General features: G+C 42.2%; 1 protein-coding gene across 3 annotated transcripts in view; it reads left to right on the top strand.

Moving 5' to 3' along the window:
- The window catches only part of uvrag (UV radiation resistance associated gene), a 334,856-nt gene that overhangs the window by 114,702 nt on the left and 197,967 nt on the right, over positions 1-22,187 (top strand). For all 3 annotated transcript variants that reach the window (XM_041198896.1, XM_041198894.1, XM_041198893.1), the window contains one exon: positions 16,088-16,193. In XM_041198896.1, the coding sequence (XP_041054830.1) occupies positions 16,088-16,193 (106 nt within the window). The remainder of the gene's footprint in view (positions 1-16,087; positions 16,194-22,187) is intronic.

A 22,187-nucleotide genomic window follows, 5' to 3' on the forward strand; every position in this document is an offset into this window, starting at 1 on the left:
TGGGAAGGAGAAAACACTTACTGCTTCTGTAAGATAAATTTCACTTTCCTGACCATTCTGATTAAACCTGGATGTTTCTGGTCTTTATGGCTCCAAGATGGTTCCTTTGGTGATTTGGAAGGTGTGAGGGGTGTTTTTCATTGCTGATTGATACTTAATTGTGATTGCAAAGCTAAGCCTAAATGTAATACTTTGGAGTCAAACTGAAAAGTAGTCAAGTTTGCTTTCATCTTTCTCGTCTCTTCAATGGCAGGTTAGACTTGTAGTGTAAAACATTTCCAAACAGCTTTCATTCATCATTCAGAATTCATGAGCATGCAACAGAAGTCCTCCTTTTAACCGAGGAGCAAGAACCATGATCATGCGCTGGATTTGTGCTAAGAAGTGACATTGTTGCAGGGAGTTAGGATTCTACCCTGTGGGCACTTGTCACTGACAACTGGGTGTAGGCAGGTAAGGATGTGGAGATGGTTGTCTCTGATTAAAGCCCCTCAATGTGTACCAAGCAGTTGGTTATGAATAAACCTTGTACGTTTATTTGAACATTTAAAACATCAAAGTGGCTGTCATGCTGTCAAAACATGATCAAAAAACTCACGTGTTGTTTCTTCAGCTGCTGAAAGATGTTACTTGAAGGCCTACTATGAGAACATATGCCTGTATATCCAGGGTTTGGTGCTTACTTTGATCAGGTTGCAAAGAGGAAAGTGGCACCAATGGAAGCCCTCCTTGGTTGTGCTGTGGAAGCTTTCTGCATAGAAAGGTTGGAATCAGCCCATTGACTTTCCGCATCCATGTGCATTCAATCTTCAACCCACATCCATTTCTGCCAATAGTAAGCGTCATGTGACAAGCTCCCTTAACTATGTATCCCTTGTTTTATTTTTAAATCAAACTTTCATAATCAATATTTGCTGCATGAAAGATGATTTGAAGAGCCACCTGTGCCACCTTAATTTGAAAAGTTATGAGATCACATAGAGTTCTTATAGGCTCTTTTTTTGGCTTTGAAATCTGGTGATGAGAAAAGCACACTGTTTTGACAGTGCCAGACAATCTGCTTTATGCCTACAGAGACCATTGAATGTCTTTGTTGCTTTGGAGATGGTTGTGCTTCTTAGAATATATGTTACATGGGCATCTTGATGTCCCTTGATATGATTGTGATATTAGAAAGACAATGGTTTGAGAATGGTTATGTCTTGTGTTAGGAAACAGAGATAGCTTAAATAAGTTATATTTGTATTTGTGGGTGTTAGGAATGAGTTTTAGCTTTAAAGTTTAATTTTGATTTGTATTTCTGTATCTGTGTTAAGAAAGGTCAAATGGAGCTTTAGTTTCACTTTAAAGGGCTGCTTGCATTTCTAATTACGACCCCTATAAAGTGAAAGTAAACATGAGTAGGAAGAACAGAAACAAAAACAAAAATAGCTCAAAAAACTCAGCAGGTCTGACAGCATCTGCGGAGAGGAACACAGTTAACGTTTCGAGTCCGTATGACTCTTCATCAGAACTAAGGAAATATAGAAATATGGTGAAATATAAACTGGTTGAGTGGGGTGGGGCAGGTAGAGCTGGATAGAGAGCCAGTGATAGGTGGAGGCAAAGAAGAGATTGCCAAAGATGTCATAGGCAAAAGGACAAAGGTGTTGATGGTGATATTATCTAAGGAATGTGCTAATGGTGACTTTAAGGGTAGAAAGCAGGACAAGCAAGTGACAGATGGCCCTAGCGGGGTTGGGGTGGGGGGAAGGAATTGAAATAGGCTAAAAGGTGCAGATAAAACGATAGATCGAAATAAATTTAAAAATAGATGGGTAAAGAAAAATATATTTAAAAAATTATAAATTATTGGAAAGAGGTGGATGAGAAAGTGGGTGGGGATGTAGGAGAGAGTTCACTATCTGAAGTTGTTGAACTCAATGTTAGGTCCGGAAGGTGCCTAGTCGGAAAATGAGGCGCTGTTCCTCCAGTTTGCGTTGAGCTTCACTGGAACATTGCAGCAGGCCAAGGAGTGACATGTGGGCATGAGAACAGGGTGGTGTGTTGAAATGGCAAGTGACAGGGAGATCTGGGTCATGCTTGTGGACAGACCGAAGGTGTTCCGCAAAATGGTCATCCAGTCTGCGTTTGGTCTCTTCAATGTAGAGGAGACTGCATTGGGAGCAACGAATGCAGTAGACTAAATTGAGGGAAGTGCAAATGAAATGCTGCTTCACCTGAAAGGAGTGTTTGGGCCCTTGAACGATGAGGAGGGGGGAAGTAAAGGGGCAGGTGTTACACTTTCTGCAGTTGCAGGGAAGGTGCCGTGGGAGAGGGTTGGTGTAGGGGATGATGGAGGAGTGGGACCAGGGTATCCCGGGGGGAACCATCCCTGTGGAATGCTGCCGGGGGGGTGAAGGGAAAATGAGTTTGGTGGTGTCATCATGCTGGAGTTGGCGGAAATGGCAGAGAATGATCCTTTGAAAGCGGAGGATGGTCGGGTGATAAGTGAGGACAAGGCGGCCCCTATCATGGTTCTCGGAGGGAGAGGAAGGTGTGAGGGCGGTTGCGTGGGAGATGGGCTGGACAAGGTTGATGGCCCTGTCAACCACTGTGGGTGGAAAATCTCGGTTAAGGAAGAAGGAAGACATGTCAGAGGAACTGTTTTGGAAAGTGGCATCATCAGAACAGATGCGACAGAGGCGCAGAAACTGAGAGAATGGGATGGAGTCCTTACAGGAAGCGGAGTGTGAGGAGCTGTAGTCGAGGTAGCTGTGGGATTCAGTAAGCTTGTAACGAATTATTGGTGGACAGTCTATCACCAGAAATTGAGACAGAGAGGTCAAGGAAGGGGAGGAAAGTGTCGGAGATGGACCATGTGAAAATGATGGAGGGATGGAAATTTGAAGCCAAATTAATAAATTTTTCCAGGTCCAGACGAGAGCATGAAGCGGCACCGAAGCAATCATCGATGTACTGGTGAAAGAGTTGTGGGAGGGGGCCTGAGTTGGACTGGGACAAAGAATATTCCACATACCCCATAAAGAGTCAGGCATAACTGGGGTCCATGCGGGTACCCATAGCCACACCTTTTATTTGGAGGAATTGAGAGGATTTTAAGGAGAAATTGTTAAGTGAGAGAACAAGTTCAGCCAGACGGAGGAAAGTAGCGGTAGATGGGGATTGTTCCAGCCTCTGTTCGAGGAAGAAGCCGAGAGCCCTCAGACCATCCCGGTGGGGGTTGGAGGTGTAGAGGGATTGGACGTCCATGGTGAAGAGGAGGCGGTTGGAGCCAGGGAACTGGAAATTGTTGATATCATGTAGGGTGTCAGAGGAGTCGCGGATGTAGGTGGGAAGAGACTGGACAAGGGGAGAGAGAATGGAATCAAGATAGTCAGAAATGAGTTCCGTGGGGCAGGAACAGGCTAACACGATCGGTCTGCTGGGACAGTCCTGTTTGTGGATTTTGTGTAGGAGCTAGAAGCGGGCTGTCTGAGGTTGGGAGATTGAGGTTGGAAGCTGTGGAGGGAAGATCTTCAGAGGAGATGAGGTCAGTGACAGTCCTGGAAACAATGGCTTGATGTTCAGTGGTGGGGTCATGGTCCAGGGGGGGTAGGAGGAAGTGTCTGCAAGTTGACGCTCTGCCTCTGCGAGCTAGAGGTCTGCGAGTAGGAAGAACAGTGCTGTTGCCTAGCAACGGGGCCAGATTGGCAGGTTCCTCCAACAGACACACATAAGAAGAAAGACAGCAGTTTGTTTTGGAAGCTGTTTGAGTTCAGTTGGTTTCAAGGCAACTGTGAAGCAGAGCAGCCTAAAAGGGGACAGATGGCAAGACGCAAACTAAAGAAAAACCCCACAAGTCCAGGGGAGTGGAAGAAGAGAAAGTCCAAAGAAGACCTTTTGGTTAAAGGAAGGACAGGAACCTGGGAAAAGGTCCTGTTAAGATTGAGGAGCAGAGAGAGGGGCTCCAAGCTTCAGATTTAAAGTGAGAACAATTTGAGACCATAAGATGTAGGAGCAAAAGCAGGCCATTCAGCCCATCGAGTCTGCTCTGGCATTCCATGAGATCATGGCTGATCTGATAATCCTTAACTCCACTTTTCTGCCTTGTCCCCATAACCCTTGATTCCCTTATTAAAAATCTGTCTACCTCAGCTTTGAATATACTCAATGTGCCCCCTGACTCCTCAAAACCTGTCCACCATCTACAAGGCACAAGTCAGGAGTGTGATTGAATACTCCCCACTTGCCTGGATGAGTGCAGCTCCCACAACACGCATGCTTGACAACATCCAGGACAAAGCAGTCCGCTTGATTGGCACCACATCCACTAACGTTCACTCCCTCCACCATCGATGCACAGTGGCAGCAGTGTGTACCACCTTACAAGATGCACTGCAGGATTTCACCAGGCTCCTTCGACCTTCCAAACCCACGGCCATTACCATCTAGAAAGACAAGGGTAGCAGAGAGATGGGAACACCGCCACCAGCAAGTTCCCCTCCAAGTCACTCATCATCTTGACTTGGAAAGATATCACCATTCCTTCACTGTCACTGGGTCAAAATCCTGGAACTCCCTTCCTAACAGCACTGTGGGTGTACCTACACCACATGGATTGCAGTGGTTCAAGAAGGCAGCTCACCACCACCTTCTCAAGGGCAGCTAAGGATGGGCAATAAATGCTGAACCTGCCAGTGACACCTGCATCCCATGAATGAATAAAAAAAATCTCTATCTTGTAGATTTTCGCAAATAGTAATGGTAAATAAAACTGTTGCATGTGGATCTAAATAAATTGGCCTTTTTTTTAAATGAACCTTTTTCTCCCAAGACTAGTTGCGTGTTTCGCATATCACAGCACATGGAGCAGGCACAGGGAAGTTTTATCCAGAGAATTAGGAGTGACCTCATGGTTTGTTATTGATCTGCAGGACTGAATCAGTGGAGATACAGCACAAGTAAGAAAAAAGACAATTTGCATTTTTAACGTAGGGCACTTCATGTGAACACCGATGGTGCAGGAGGAGTTAAAGAGAGGTGCATAAGAAGCTTACAATGAAGGGATATAATTAATCCTGTTGCCTTATTTGGGCACAAACAAATGGTTACCTTGGGGGGTAAAAAACAGTCACATTGGAAGTAAAGTCTTGAGACAAGACAGCTAGTGTCGTTTAGAAAATATGAGTAAGGTAAGGGAGGAGGTAGCTGGGCAGATATTAGGAATATCCTGGGGAGTTAGGAAGGACAAGGCCCTCGAACTGTATTTTGTGAAGAATTAGAAGTATGTGCTTTAATTCATTTTTATGAGTGAGCCTTAATGGTTGAGCCACAGCAACAATGGAAGGATGCGATGCGAGTCCAACATTTAAAAGCTGCGAGTAATGACCACAGAGTTACGTTAAAGCTCAACAAGGAACATTTAGTTCTTGGCAGTGACTCTGTTAAAGCTGCTTCATTTGTTGCCTATTCTGTTTTCCTAGTTAAGTGTGTATTTTAGGAAACTTTAGCCAAAGGCTATCATCCAATGTTGTCCCTTCAAATATTCTCCTGCAAAACTCAAATATCCAGTTTAGCTCAGGTGGAAGGTTGTTACACCTCTGGATCTGAAGGCTTGAGTCTGAATCCCACAGCAGAACTTGAGTCAACAATCTAGGCTGATCTCTAGTGCATTCCTGAAGGAGCGCTGAATTTACAGAAGTGCAATATTTAGATGAAGCATTTCCCCATTTTTTTTGGCAGATCATAAATGTTCAGGATCAATGTTATCCAGGCCAACATTCCTTCCTCAACTATTATCACTAAAGCAGATTAACTAGTGATTTTGTCTCCCTGTGATTCTGCTGAATCAGATTGGCTGTGCATTTGCTTACATAATAGCTATGGCGTTTTAAAAGTAATTTATTATGAAAGATACTATATAAATCAAGTTATTTTGTTCCCTTAAATCTGTAATATGATTTTTAGCTCTGGCTGATTTTTTAGTTTTGCATATTGGCCTGTGAGTGATATCCTTGGTACACCAATCAATTATCCAAGAAATCCTTACCCTAGCCATTAATCTTTTCCTGTGAAGAGGGATTTTCTTTTATTCAAACCTAATACTTCACCTGACTGGCAGCAGTAATATTGGAATAAAGCGCCATAGGCAACTGTATTTTATCAAATGGGTTTCTTCCTCTGTCAAGTGACACGACAGCCACATCTGTAGTAATAAATAGTTGAAGAATTAAGAGTTTGGCTCTATCAAATAAGTATGAATATGAAGTCTGGCACTAAACAACCTCTTGGCCCAAGGGGCATTTGCCTTTATTTGGGGGGGTTGAAACGAAGATTATTTTTAAAAACAACTTTATATGTAAAGAAAAAGAAACAAAACAAGTGGTACTAACTTAACGCTAGTTAATAACTTATGCTATAAACTCAGTTCTACTTTTTACTCCTGTACATCACCCCCCCCCCCCCCCCCCCCCCGCCACCCCAAACCACTTGAATGTTCTCTTTTATACAGAATATTTTGAAGGTTCATTCAGTTTTTCAGGGACAACCCAAAGATACACCACAGCCCTCCACAATTTGCTTCAATTCTCCTCAGTGTTCCAGCTATTCGCAGATGAAGATTTTATAAAGGGGTCCTTTCATTAGCTTTTTGGCTAAGCAACCCTCCAACTTTTTTTAAGCTCTCCTGACTGGATGCCTCAGCTTCTTGTTCTGGTTACTGGCAGATACCAAACTCTCACCCTTCCAAGCTAACTCTGCCGATTGCTTTCTGCCATAAAGTTCTGTGAGGACCACAGTAGATTTTTTCATCTAGATTCAAAATACACAAATCTCCAGCTTTCCCCTCATAAATTCCAAACTGAGCTCGAGCCCCCATCTGCATTCTGCATGATGAATGATAAAAGTTAGTATTTTTTTCTCTTAAGATGCAAGCCGAGCTAATTGCACAAGAAGAAATCTGTAACTGCCTTCTGTGAGAAAGACCCAGCTAAATTAAAGAAAGGAACCTATATAATCCCTGCATCCCATCTCCATGACAACATGGCATGCTTTGAGAAGTACAAACAGAAATGTAAACTAATTAATTTTAGCTTCAATACAACTCTTTGATTCTGCAACGTATATGAATAACTTCTTTCTCTAGTTTATACCTCAAGCATTATAACTAAAAAAAAAAATTTAGTTGTTCATTTCATTGCTATTTGTGAGATTTTGTTGTGTGCATGTTGGTGGTTGTTTGCCTGCATTACAACAAAGGCTGCATGCCAAAACTTAAGTGACTAGAAGAACTTCTGTATGTTGAGGTTATGAAAGGTGCTATAGAAATGCATATCCGTCCTATCTGTCTTGCCTTTCCTGCACGACCCTCCTTTCTTTCTTTCCCTTTCTTCTTTCCACCACCCCCACCCCCCTTCCTTCCACTTCCTTTCTTCCACCACCGTTCTTCTAATATGTTCCACTAATATAAGACACTTTAATGTTACAAAGGACCTGAAGATTTTTGAGGTGGTTATAATCTCTTGTCTACAACAGAGAAAAATTGAGTTCATAAATACACATGCACAACAGTTGCCTCCTTTATCTGTTGTCTAAATTCATGCTTATTATCTTGAGTATTTAATTCATCCCAGAGAATCAACTTCCTAAAACAGTATATTAAAAAAAAACTGTTAAGAAGTAATCTTTCCAATTGAGGAGCTTAGGTGCAAAGGCAAAGCACAAGGTGCAGGACACCACTGATTTTGAAAGGGAAGCCAAAGCAAATTAAGTAATAGCAATTAAGTAAAATGTTTATTATCCAGCAAGCTCCGGGAATGAGTGGTGCCGGTTAATCAAAAATGCCGGTTAACGAAGAATTGTATTACTCTGGATGTGATAAGGCGTTGCTCTGCATTTGAAGGCTTGAGGGGGAGGGAAAGCAGCTGGGCAGTCCAGGGCCACAGCACAGCCAGGCATCACAGTAAAACCACCATTGAAGACCAAACTCACGCCACAAACTGACACCGCGACCTGCAGGCTTGATTTTGTTCGGAAAAAATCGAGCCGCCAGTTTCACTTACGGTTGCTCCGAGCGGTATGTTCAGGCACAATAGGCAAAAAATTGACCCAATAATTTAACAATTTCAGTGTAAAGCCTAAAAACAACTTATGTAGATTTGCTATTATTAACACTGTTGTTATTAGTTTTATTCTTTAGAGACAATTATCTGAACACACAGTGACTGGCTTTTTAAAAAGAAAATCGTGCTGTCAAAATTCTGGTTGCTAGAGAATTTTGGCTTGTACAGTGCCGGATAACAATTTACTGTAGTAGCGTCAAGCTTTAACCTTTAAAGCTTGTAGATCATAGGTGTAGGAAGGCTGAGAGAGAAGTCCAGATGGGCTGTGCCAGAAACTCAGCACCACATTATGTACAGTTACTTAATTCTGTTCCTATCCTTTCAGATGAGGAATTAAGTTGAGCAGTTTCTTTTTGCTGATATCCATCAAAATCCAATTACCAGTGAAACTGTGACAACAACATATTCTGCCTCAACAGCCGCTGAGATATTGGCCCAGATCTCGTGGTCTCCGATCTTGCGGGCACCCCAAGATGCGCTACAAGACCTCTCGGAAGTTGCAGCACACTGACTCCATGGTGTCATGATCTGATTAGGGGCCAGTAAATTTTTGTTTAAAGTAGACAAAGTTTGAAATCTCAGTTACCCACTTGGAGAATAAAGCCACAAAATTCCACTGCTTTAAACAAACAAAATAAACTTTTCATACATCTACAATATCAACCTTGTACTCTAACATTCAGAATTAAAATGAGGTAATTTAACAGGCAAACTATAGTCAAACACCACACTGCACAGTAAATGGCAGATGCAACGAAGAAAAATCTCAGATTTCTTAGGAATCCACCCAGATATCAGTGACCAGAGTCACAATATCTTGTTAAAGTTCTGTCCCCCTCATGAGGGATTTCAACTCCTGACTTTAGAAGATTTAGCCTCTGAATTCCCTCAAAAGCCGCTCCAACTTAGATTGTCTCACCAACTGCTCACCTCCCGAATGTTCAATCTCTTTTCCCAAGACTGCCTTCAACGAGATTCATAAAGATGCACTCCTGCCTCTAATTGCCGGCAGGCACAACTCCAACTCTTTCGCAAACCACTAGCTTCATTAAGTTGGTACTGCCCCTGGGTTTCTCTGAACTCCAGTCTCCTGGCTGCACTGAGCTATAAATGGCTCCCAGGGCTGCTTCTGAGCCCCAACTGTCTCCAGCATAGAATCAGCGACCTTGTGTTGCCTTCTCAGCTCCCCAAGACTTATACTAAACTCTAATTGTACCGAGCAGCTCTCCAGGGCTTCTCTTGAGCTGCAAAGCACATGAGGTCCAAATTGCAACCAACCCCCCACTCCCAATAAAATGCAAATAAATTGAAGCCAGAGAACCTTCTTAAACTCCACCCATCTCCATAACAATGTAGCCTTTCAGAGTTTACTGAATAAGTTAAAACTAATTTAGCTCCAACTCCCAAAACAAAACATCTCTCTGGGCTGCACTTCTTTGCAAGCAGTGTGGACAACATGTCACCAGTTAAGTAAGCCCACTTGCTTTATGGTGCCATCTGATCTATTAAACAAACAGGGGTAACAGCCTGAGCTGCCATTTTCTTTTAGGTGTTGTAAATTTTAAAGCCCAGCATTTTAGTTATGTTACCTTGACAACAGCAATCTCCCCAGAACTAATTTTTTTTTTATTCATTCATGGGATGTGGGTAGCACTGGCTGGGCCAGCATTTGTTACCCATCTCTAATTGCCCTTGAGAAGGTGATGATAACCTGCCTTCCTGAACTGCTTCAGTCCATGTGTAGATACACCCAAGGTGCTGTTAGTGAGGGAATTCCAGGATTTTGACCCTGCGACAGTGAAGGAACGGCGAAATGTTTCCAAGTTGGGGTAGTGAGTGGCTTGGAGGGGAGCTTGCAGGTGGTGGTATTCCTATCTATCTGCTGTCCTTGTCCTTCTGGGTGATAGTGGTTGTGGGTTTGGAAGGTGCTGTCTAAGCGTTGGTGAGTTGCTGCAGTGCATCTTGTAGATGGTAAACACTGCTACCACTTTGCGTCAGTGGTGGAGGGAGTGAACGTTTGTGGATGTGGTGCCAATCAAGTGGGCTGCTTTGTCCTGGATGGTGTCATGCTTCTTGAGTGTTGTGGAAGCTGCACTCATCCAGGCAAGTGGAGAATGTTCCATCGCACTCCTGACTTGTGCCTTGTAGATGGCGGACAGGCTTTGGGGAGTCAGGAGGTGAGTTACTTGCTGCAAGGTCCCTAGCCCCTGACCTCTTGTAGCCACAGTATTTATATGGCTAGTTCAGTTTCTGGTCAATGATAACCCCCAGTGTGTTGATGGTGGGGGATTCAGTGATGGTAATACCATTGAATCTCAAGGGCTGATGGTTAGATTTTCCCTTGTTGAAGATGGTCATTGCCTGGCACTTGTGTGTATCAAATGTTACTTGACACTTGTCAGCCCAAGCCGGCGTATTGTCCAGGTCTTGCTTCATTTGGACATGGACCGCTTCAGTATCTGTGGAGTTGTGAATGATAATGAACATTGTGCAATCATCAGTGAACATCCCCACTTCTGACCTTATGATGGAAGGAAGGTCATTTATGAAGCAGCTGAAAATGGTTGGGCCGAGGACATTCTCCTAAGGAACTCCTGCAGTGATGTCCTGGAACTGAGATGACTGACCTCCAACAACACCAACCATCTTCCTTTGTGCTGGATATAACTCCAACCAGCAGAAAGTTTCTCCCCTGATTCCCGTTGACTCCAGTTTGGCTAGGGCTTCCTGATACCTACTTAGTCAAATGCTGCCTTGTTGTCAAGAGCAGTCACTCCCCCCCCACCCCCCACCTAAAATATTCATATGAGCCATGAACTAGATATTCAGCTAGTGGGAAGGGCCTGGGAAACTTGAACTTCCAATGGGCAATTCCCCAGCGCTCTCTGATAAAGTTTCGGACTCTGAGCTGGAGTTGGAGACTTTTGATGGTTCCGACTTAGATACTTAGGCAGTTACCCAGGATATGTTGGACTGAAAAAAAACCTAGGATAACTCCTGGGTATCTATCCAACTGACGCCCTTGACTCCTGACCTGACCTATACCCAACCACCGCACCCTGTCCCCTTTGCACTGACCCACTAACACACACAAGCTTTAGGACAATTAAACTCTTTCTTATTGGAATACAGCAGCTAGTGCTATTAGAAGAGTCCTGGCTTTTGTGCAGATTCCCTCCTCTGCTCCCTTCAAATTTCCTGCGTTGAGTGAATTTTGTTGGATCCTCCAATAGAAGATTGATGGCTCATTTGATGGGTAAACAGGTGATTTTTATTTTTTGACTGGTTAGCAGATTTGGGCATCATCTTCTGACGAAAATTGCTTGCTTTGTTGGAAGTTAATAATTTTCCTTAACCCTACCTGCCCATTTTTAGTCCTGGTTCCTCCTCCACTTCCCCTTTCACATGCGTATTGGTAATGAGTGGAATCCATCAGAGCCACTTGACAATCTTAGGCAAGTTGAAGAACTAGCCCTGAATAACAGTTTCTTTTCTTGGTATGTGGGAACCTATTCAAGAATGCTGACAAAAATTAGGAAGAATTAAGCAAGTTTTATATCTTTTAAATTTTCTGACACCATCCCCTATTCTTGAGGAAAAGATTGTTAATGCTCAGTCATGAAGGCACAGCCAATAAGCAATTCCCTTGTGTCTTTGAAACTTTTTTTTGTCCTGTGGTTCCCACTAATACCCAGAGCTGTCAGCATGAGGAAAATGTTAGGAGTGAGATTTATGATCAAAATGAATGAAATTGATTGTAAATCCACTTTAACATAGGGAATGTTTACTTTTCAGAGTGAGATGCATTGAAGTAGGTTACATTGTTGAATCAAAATGAGAGAGCCTCACTCCAAATGAATTTGACTTGACAAGTTAGAAAGAACGATGAAATCAGAGGTAATAACTTGCTTGTCAAATTGAGAAGTATTGGCCATGGAGGCCCAATGTGGAAATTGGTCGTTGTTTCCTTTGGCCAGAGAGTCTGCAGGCACGTTCCCTCTGTTGTTTATGGAGAATTGAGAGCGCACAGCCACCTAAGTTAATGCAAAAGCTTAAAGAATGAATGTTCATAGCAGTAGTAGTCGGCCATTCAGCCCCTTGAGCCTGATCCATGCCATTCAAGTAAATTGTGGCTGATCTGTCTCTTGATTCCATTTAGCTGCCATTGATCCACATTTTTTGGTACACCTATTCAACAAAAAATGTCCATCTCCATAAAAAATTTTAATCCACCCCCAGCATCCACACACTTTTGGGTGATTTCCACAACCGTTTGCCGACCTCTTGTACTGGATTCCCTCACCAGAAGAAATAGTTCCTCTGTATCTATGCTAGCAAGATTTTAAATGCCACGATTGCATCACCCCTCAACAGTCTAAACTCGAAGGAGTAGAACCCCAAGTTTATGCACCTTGATTATTAAGCACCAGTATATTTTGGTGAATTAGTGTTGTCTCCCTCCCAAGGCCAATATCTTTTCTAAGGCTTGGTGTGCAAAACCAAATACCTTTTTTCTGATTACTTTTTGTATCTGTTCACTTAGTTTTTGATGATTTGTGTACATGGGCTTCTCAGTCACTTTGCTTGGCCACATGTTCTTGGCCTCTGAACATTTGAAACTTTTTTGATTTGTCTGCACTCCTCTACATAGAACTCAATCTGCTATAGTTCTACTTATTCAATTATCTGCTTGTATTATTGTAACTTCCTGTTCCCTTCCATCCTAACTTAATACCATATGCAGACTTTGAAATTTACTCTTTATTGCTTTATACATGTAAAGTATGGTGAAGAGCTGAGCCCTAGTACAGATTCTGTGGAAGATCACTTATCATATCCCACCAATGAGATCAGAATAAATCCTTTATCCCTACCCTGTCTCCCAGCTAATTCAAGTCCATAGCATGAGTTTATCTCCAATTCCTGGGTGCAAGTTGAATGTTTTGCCATTCTTTTGGATCCAATCAGTCTGTAGGAGACTGGTTGACAGGTTTCAAATGCAAAAATAGGAGAGTAGAGCGCAACGTTTCCACCATTTTATAGAACACCTTTTGAATTGTATTCTGGTTTGATGACAAAGGCAGCCACTCAGACATTTAGTTTCATTCAGCTGTTTAATTGAGATGTTGTACTAGACATTCTAAATGGTTTACTATGTAAATATTGCCCAGCTTGATTCCTGGTTTGTACAGAATTGGCTTTACTCAACCAGTCAGCGAGGTGGTCTGTGGCCATGGGAATCGGGGGTTTGTGGATGAAGGGGACGTGAGTGATTTGGAATATCTACTAGGGTTTTGGTCCTGATTGTGTGTGCACAATTCTGTTGGAAGAGTCACAATGCTGGGTGAGGATTTGAGAGAAAACAAGTGAGTTTATGTCGAGACTCACTATTCAGTTAGAACTGGAACAACTGAATCAGGTGTAATACTTAAATAGATCCAAGATATTACCAAATTTGCCAGACTTTATCCAAGCTTCTAAACCTCTAGCCATTAGATGTTAGAGATAACAGTTTTTCAATAACAGTTTTATACGGGTTGTCAGTGGATGTTGGCTGGTTCCTAAAGCTTGGCTTTCTGCCATTGTACAGAAAGACCTAGAATTATACAGCACAGAAAGAAGCCATTTGGTCCGTCATGCCTGTGGCAGTACTTTGAAAATGCTTATTAATTAGCCCCACTCCCCTGTTCTTTGCCCATAGAATAGCAATTTATATCTAAAAAGAAAAATATCCAAAACCTGATGGCTGATATTGAAACTGCTTCCACTGCCTTTTATAATAGTATATTTAAGATTGTAACTCATCTTTCACCTATTTTTTTTTAAAACAAAACTCTCATCTTTTCACTTGAACCGAAATGGCATTCTGCCCATGCAATAGACACTTGATTTTTACATGCAGTTTTCAATTAACTGAGTCTACATGCTAGACAGTGATTTGCAAAAGCAGACACCCCATAACACAATAGATTTTTGTACCACCAGAAAGGAAATGGACAATGTTCCGTTACGCAACTAAACTCTCCTCTCTCTCCCCAAATAAGCATGATAAGCAGATCAGCCCCTGAGTGATCAATTTCTTCTCTGGGCCACTGTCACCAATTTTAGCACCCTTACTTGCCCTTACTCAAGCCCTGACTGAGATCAGCTAATTCAGCACAGATCAGGAATCAAACCTGGGACCTCCTGAACTGTATGGCCAAAGACCATAATATCTGGTGCATTCACCCATGTCTGTATGTGTATATCTGTACCCGTCTCCAGAAGTAATAAAATGTGGCTTGGGTGGGGGCTGTGCTCTGACAGGCTTGCACTAAGCAAATAGAATCAAGCTATAAATTGCTCATACTGTAATGGAGCTTTGAAAGATTAATCTGTGGGGTACTGGAATGGCTTTTCTGAACCAAAATAAATAGTCAGGTTTTCACTTTAATGCGTCCAAAGATTACTGAGAGTTGAAATGTGCCATACATTTACTGCGATTTGAGGCTTGTGTTTTTGTTCAGAATTACCACTCAGTCCATTCGATGAGCAGTGCCTTTTGTGGCAGTGTGTGAAAATGTTCCTGCCATTTTACACTTTTTTGAAACTTTTTTTTGTTTCAGCCCATTATTGCATGTTGAATGCAGATCTACAGGTATTATCTAGGCCGGCTGCTCTACTGTGGGCTGGGGTGTGTCACGTACCCACAACGCAATCAGGCCTCATCCATTGCCATTTTGATAACTCTATCAACGGACCTGGTGCATCACGTTGGGCTGAATAACAACCTCCTGTGCTGTATCATACTATGATTCTCTGAGCACAATACTGGCTTTTCAGTGTGATGTGTAGGAATCCCTCTCCCTCACTTCACCTCCCCACCAAGTTCCCCCACCATCCCCGACCATTCTAAGTAAGAATTTTATTTAACAGCTAAACGGATTTGACTATTTTTGCAGCAGAAATGAAGATTTCCATGTGTAACCAGCTTTATCCCAAATCTACTCTGGTTAAATCTACTGCTGATGTTGCAGCTAAATTAAATTGAAATGGAACAAAAACAAAAATAGCTGTAAAAGCTCAGCAGATCTGACAGCATCTGTGGGGAGGAATACAGGTTCTGATGAAGAATCATATGGACTCAAAACATTAACTGTCTTCCTCTCCACAAATGTTGTCAGACCTGCTGAGCTTTTCCAGCTATTTTTATTTTTGTTTCAGATTTCCAGCATCCACAGTATTTTGCTTTTATATTAAATTGAAATGGAGCTTTGCAATGCGTAAGATTGGTGATAATCATTCTTTCTGATCATTTGAAAATCATATATTGTGGCAAGTTTGGCAGATGTTCCAAAATATATACTGTTTGTATGAATTGTTGGTGCTGTGAAATCTTGTATGCTAGTTATATCCTTTTTAATTGGTGGAATGTAAGAAAGCAACTTGTGTGCCAATGTAACATATGTGGTATGTTCCAAACTGAAATTAAGTTCTCCCTTCTAACTTTTAAAATGAATTTTTGTGCATATGTGCATCAGATGGTGAGAGCCAGTTGATGTGACTTAGGAGATGGAGCTACCCAATGGCTCATGCCATTGATGCTAACAACATTTTAATCCATATCAATCAAGGAATAAATTCCTTATTAAATGGCGTTTCCATTATCCTATTTCAAGTTTGTTGCTGTCGTAATGAGTCGGCTTTCTCAAAGTGGATAGTACTTATGGTTGTCCTTTTTGTTCCTTCCTCAATTTCCCCCTTTCTTCAATAGGAGACCAGTCATGTTTCTTCCTTTTCAGTTGCAACGTGAGTTAGTTGAGCAGTCTCCAAACTATCCTGAAAATACCAGCAGGGTTCACTGATGAAAGTGAATTCATGCTGCTTCACGCTATTACTAAAGGGGATGGCTGCCCAGAGGGAAGGATTTCCCATTATTCTGATGAATGGGTATTGTAAATGGATGAATTCAATTTCTGGTTTTGTTTTTCATTCTCATGTTACAGACTTCATACTGCTCAACGTGCAATAAAACAGACTCAGGTAACTGTTCAGAAAGTAGGCAAGGAAATCGAGGAGAAATTGAGACTAACTGCATCTACTACAAAAATGGTAAGACAAGTATCATTTGTATGTCTTAAATACCCATTTTTGAACTTGAAGAACTGTGAGCACTTTTAACAGCAGTGTATAAGCAAAAAACTCTGCAGTATTGGGTCTGAACTTCGGCGGAGTGCCAATCAGTTGAATTGCCACTCCGCTCCTAGTTTCCTACCTTGAAATCCAGGTGATCCTTTCTCGGCTTAACTTTTGACTCAGGGCATGGCGTTCCTGAGGCCTTCAGTTGATGGCTCCACAGTTGGACATAGAGCAACACCCCCTTTTTATGGCACAAGCTGCTTTAAAGCAGCTCCGTTTAAAGTTCCAGCCACTTCAAGCCAGGGCTAAGGTGGGTTTGTAAGGTAAGTGGGTAGATGTTGCGGTGGGGTGTAGGGCCGGGTGGTTGGTCAGGGGGACAGGGGTGTCGGGTCAAGTAGTCGGTTGTGGGAGGGTGGGAGGAAGTAGTGGGTCAGACGGTTGGGGTAGGGTCAGAGAGTGCTTTGGGCCAGGTGCTCAGTGTGGGGGGTGCGGTTGGGGGAGTGGTCGGTTGGCAGGGGGATCATGGAGGGCCTAAACCACATGGATTGCAGAGGTTCAAGAAGGTCCAAGGGTAATTAGTGTTGGGCAACACATGCTGGCCTTGCCAGCGATGCTCACATCACTTGAAAGAGTAAAAATAAATCTGGGCATATTCTTCGTGCAATAATTTACTAACAGCATTAGCGCTTTTCTTTAAAGAGAAATCATGCCATTCTATCAAACTACAATTTACTTCAGAAATAGTGGAGCACTAAGGCATGCCACCAAGTAACAGTATATGGATACATGCTTGTAGTTCTACATATGGTGAACTACTATCCCAATGATGCCTTGTGTTGCGGAGCAACTTAAATGGATTTCACTTGCTTTTTCCTCTCTGCAAACAGTCTATGGTCTCGGAGAGAAGTCTGGGGAGATGGCCAAAGGCTACAAAGCAGATTTTTAAAAGAAGATGGATTGAGCTTAGAAATAAAAAAGGAGCAGTCACACTACTGGCAATATACTACAGACCCCCAAATAGTGAAAGGGAGATAGAAGGACAAATATGTAGACACATTTCTGCTTGTAAGAACAAGAGAGCAATAATAGTGGGAGACTTCAACTATCCTAATATCATCTGGGATTCAAACAATATAAGGGGCACTGAAGGAGAAAAATTCATGCAGTGTGTCCAGGCAAATTTTTTTCAACCAATTAGTGACAAATCCAACGAGAGGAGATGCAATTCTAGACCTAGTCTTGGGGAACGAAGAAGGGCAAGTGGGTGAAGTGACAGTTGGTGACCATATTAGGAACAGTGATCACAATTCCGTTAGATTTAGCATTACCATGGAAAAAGACAGAGATAAGGCAGGAGTAAAAGTCTTAAACTGGGGGAAGGCAAATTTTGCAGAAATGAGAAGGGACTTGGCTGAGGTGGACTGGACAGCACTGCTGGAGGATAAAACAGTGGAAAACCAGTGGGAAGCACCAAAAAGCTAGATCCTAATTGTACAAAGTAGACATGTCCCCTACAAAAATAAGAGTGGTACTGCCAAATCTAGACCCCCCGGTTGTCTAGAGGAATATAGGGGGAGATCAAACAGAAAGCGTACGATAGGCACAAAGAACTAAGCACTGCAGAAAGCCTAGACGAATATAGGAAGTGCAGGGAAGAAGTGAAAAAGGAAATCAAAGAGAGGGCATGAAAAAAAATTAACAAGTAAAGTTAAAGATAACCCAAAGATGTTTTACCAATACATTAATGCTAAAAGGTTAGTTAAGGAAAAGGTGGGACCAACAGAGATGAAGATGGAAACTTGTGTGTAGATGCAGAGGCTGTGGGAAGGGTTTTGAATGAAAGGAAAGGGAGGATGTAGATATAGTAGTCCAGGAGGAAGACTGCGAGATATTGGATGGGATAGTCATAAAGAGAGAGGAAGTACTCGAAGGGTTGAAATCCTTGAAAATTGATAAGTCACTAGGACCAGATGGATTGTTTCCAAGACTGCTGAAGGATGTCAGGGATGAGATAGCAGATGCTCTGAGGATGATTTTCCAATCTTCACTAGATACAGAGGAGGTACCGGAGGACTGGAGAAATGCAAACATAGTTGCATTATTTAAAAAGGGATCAAAGGAAATGCCAAACAATTATAGGCCAGTTAGTCTTACATCGGTGGTGAGCAAATTAGTAAAATCAATCCTGAGAGATCGGATTAACTGTCATGTGGAAAGGCATGGACTAGTCAGGAAAAACTCAGCAGGTCTGGCAGCATCGGCGGAGAAGAAAAGAGTTGACGTTTCGAGTCCTCGTGACCCTTCGACAGAACTGTCGAACTGTCGAAGGGTCATGAGGACTCGAAACGTCAACTCTTTTCTTCTCCGCCGATGCTGCCAGACCTGCTGAGTTTTTCCAGGTAATTCTGTTTTTGTTTTGGATTTCCAGCATCCGCAGTTTTTTTGTTTTTATGGACTAGTCAGGGATGGTCAGCATGGATTTATCAAAGGAAGGTCTTACCTCACAAATTTGATTGAATTCTTTGAGGAAGTGACAAGAAGGGTTGATGAAGGTAGTGCAGTGGATGTTGTGTACATGGATTTTAGCAAGGCATTTGACAAGGTCCCACATGGCAGATTGGTCAGGAAAGTAAAAGCCCATGGTATTCAGGGTAATGTGGCAAACTGGATAAAAGGTTGGCTTTGTAACAGGAAATGGTCGATGGATGCCCTTGCGAATGGAAAGTTGTCTCAAATGGTGTTCCACAGAGCTTGGTATTGGGACCCTTGCTGTTTGTGTTATATATTAATGATTTGGATGTGAACGTGAGGGGCACGATTGGGAAATTTGCAGATGACACAAAGATTGGCTGAGTAGTGGATAGTGTAGAGGATAGCCATAATCTCCAAAACGATATAGATGGAGTGGGCATTAAAGTGGCAGATGGATTTTAACATAGAGAAGTGTGAGATCATACATTTAGGGAGGTCAAACAGTTACAGGGATTACAAAATAAATGGGAATATACTAAGAGGGGTAAATGAAGTGAGAGATCTTGGCGTACAAGTACACAGGTCCCTGAAGGCAGCAGTTCAAGTAGACAAGGTTGTAAAGAAGGCATGTGGAATGCTCTCCTTCATTGGCAGTGGTATAGAATATAAAAGTAAGGATATAATGTTGGAATTGTATAAAACACTGGTGAGGCCACAACTGGAGTATTGTGTGCAGTTCTGGTCACCACATCACAGGAAGGACGTAATAGCTCTGGAGGGAGTGCAGAGGAGGTTTACAAGAATGTTGCTAGGTTTAGAAAAGTGTAGCTACGAGGAGAGATTGGATAGGTTGGGGTTATTTTCCTTAGAACAAAGAAGGCTGAGAGGTGACTTGATTGAGATGTACAAAATTATGAGGGGAATAGATAAAGTGGACAGGATAAAATTGTTTCCCTTGATGGAGAATTCTAGAACCAGGGGACATAGATTCAAGGTAAGTGGCAGAAGGTGTAGGGTGGGGACATAAGGAAGAACTTTTTTACGCAGAGGGCAGTGGGTGTCTGGAATTTGCTGCCCAAATTGGTGGTAGAGGCAGAAACTTCAAACTCTTTTGAAAAATGCCTGGGTCTGCACCTAAAGTGCTGTAAGCTGCAGGGCTATGGGCCGGGTGCAGGAAGGTGGGATTAGAAAGGACACCTGGGTGTCCTTGGGCTGGCATGGACAAGGTGGGCAGAGTGGCCTCCTTCTGTGCTGTAACTTTTCTATGGTTCTATGGTTTCTAAGTTGTCCCTTTGGTTAACGTTTTTTGAATTCAACCAGACAAACAGTGAATAGTATTGAGATATTGAGAAAGCTGGTTGAGGAGATACTGGGCAAGAGTTTGAGGGTGCTCAATTCAGTTTCCTTCATTTGGCACTAATCGAGCCTGGCATTATTACTCTGGTTGCTAAGTGGCTGGTTTGGGAAATGCTAAGTGACGCACTGGTGTGATAGACTTGCTGTTTTGCAGTTTGGGATAAGTATTTTTTGGGAAAAGCAGAGGGAACTTTACTCTCTATCTAACCTCTACTATAGAAAACCTGGGATTGTTTGACATTGGCTTCGGTGATTTAGTGCCAATGGTTCAATTCCTGCCACCACTTTGATGGCAAAATTCATGAAGAGATAAAATTACACTCAGCCTTGAGTAGCTATCTTGCTGTATAGAATGTACACTTTCTGGAAACTCAATCCTAAAAAATAGTCTTGTGTTTTTTCAGTGAACTAATTAACCTGACCATTTTGTAATTGTTTCCGGTGCCCATGTTATTTCTTGGTGCTTTCTTTGTAGACGTCACATCTGTGCTGGAATATATCCATCATTTTGCATTTTGCAGCTTTCTAGTGTAGTAACACCCAACTTAATCTGGAGAGCTTTTAGTCTGTGCTAGATTCTGTCTGAAAGCAGTAGTTTAAAAGACTCATTGCCCAGAAATGTCATGTTGTTGATTATGTTATAGCCATTTATCTCACAGCATTCTGTCCAAATGTATAAACCTATGGCATCCTTTCCAGCTGAGGTTACAGCTGTAGTTGTTCAGAACTGCAGCAATTTTCATCCCCTCATTCCGTTTTCATGACCATTTTCTATTTTTGGTTAAATGTAGACATCTGTGAAAACATAACTGCTGTCTAATTCGGAGATCCCTTTTTTAAAAAGTAAACTGCTGCAGACAGTTTTGTAGCACCTCGGTGTTAAATTGTGATGGACAGTGCTGGTTAACTTAAGCTACAGAAACATGTGATCTAGAATGGAGATGCCTTGCAGTAATGAGCGACATGTTCTCATTCATCTGAATTTCCATTTAGCATTTATTTCAAAGCATTATCCACTGAGGTACACTGTGCAGATGGAATGTTTTCTGAGGAAGGGAAAACTTCTCTCTTCCTTTGTTTTACAGTTTTCACGGTGTTTAAAATAGTTAACCATATGGTTAATTACATAGATAAAAACAAAAAAACTGCGGATGCTGGAAATCCAAAACAAAAACAGAATTACCTGGAAAAACTCAGCAGGTTCGAGTCCAAGAAAGACTCTTTCTTGGACTCGAACTCAAGTTCTGTCGAAGGGTCATGAGGACTCGAAACGTCAACTCTTTTCATCTCCGCCGATGCTGCCAGACCTGCTGAGTTTTTCCAGGTAATTCTGTTTTTGTTTTGGTTAATTACATAGCTAGTTTTAGAAGGGGTTTTATTTTGGTGCCTCAGTTTCTTACGCTGTTTTGTGAAACTTTAAACATTCCCTAAATAATATGACAGTGACTGTACTGATTTGCCTTGCATTTTATTCATAACTACAGTACTATTCAGGGTTCTGCACTTGTTGCCAGGGAATGTTGTTAGTAGTGAGCCCAATTCTCTCCAAGAACTTCTTTCCCTATTGAATTAAAGCTTTGTCCAATCTCTGATTTCAACCAATTTGCTTAATGTAATTGCACAAACTGCTTGCACTCTAAAACCGACCTTCACCACCACCTCTTCTCTACTGTTGGCGACCACCCATTGAGCCACTGCATATCAATCCTTTAGAAGTCTCTGGTCTGTTGTTCTTATCTCCTTTTCTGCTTTTAAAAATCTTCACAGTAACTGCTGCGTTCCTCTGTGCCTTTTGGTTTCTTCCTCCACTCCCAAACTCTGTCCACTTTTTATCTTTTTTCACTCTTCACCTCTGCCATTTTCTTCCCAATGTGAGTGCTTTGAGGCATCTTGCTGTCTTTGTTTAACTTGCCACACAGTTCAGTGAACAGTGCAAACAAGTCTGTTTTTCGGTGCTGTCATCTACCACAACAGATTTGGATTTTCACCAGAAGCTAGTAATGTTCGGTGTAATCTGACTTCACCTTCAGATATTCCATCTGATTGCCCCCAGATAGATGTAATGTTATAAAGTACATTTCAGATGTAGAAGTGCATTTGATGCTAAATATTGATTTTAATTAGAGTGGATGTGGGAAG

The sequence above is a fragment of the Carcharodon carcharias genome, chromosome 11 (genome assembly GCF_017639515.1).
Source record: "Carcharodon carcharias isolate sCarCar2 chromosome 11, sCarCar2.pri, whole genome shotgun sequence".
Taxonomy (NCBI): domain Eukaryota; kingdom Metazoa; phylum Chordata; class Chondrichthyes; order Lamniformes; family Lamnidae; genus Carcharodon; species Carcharodon carcharias.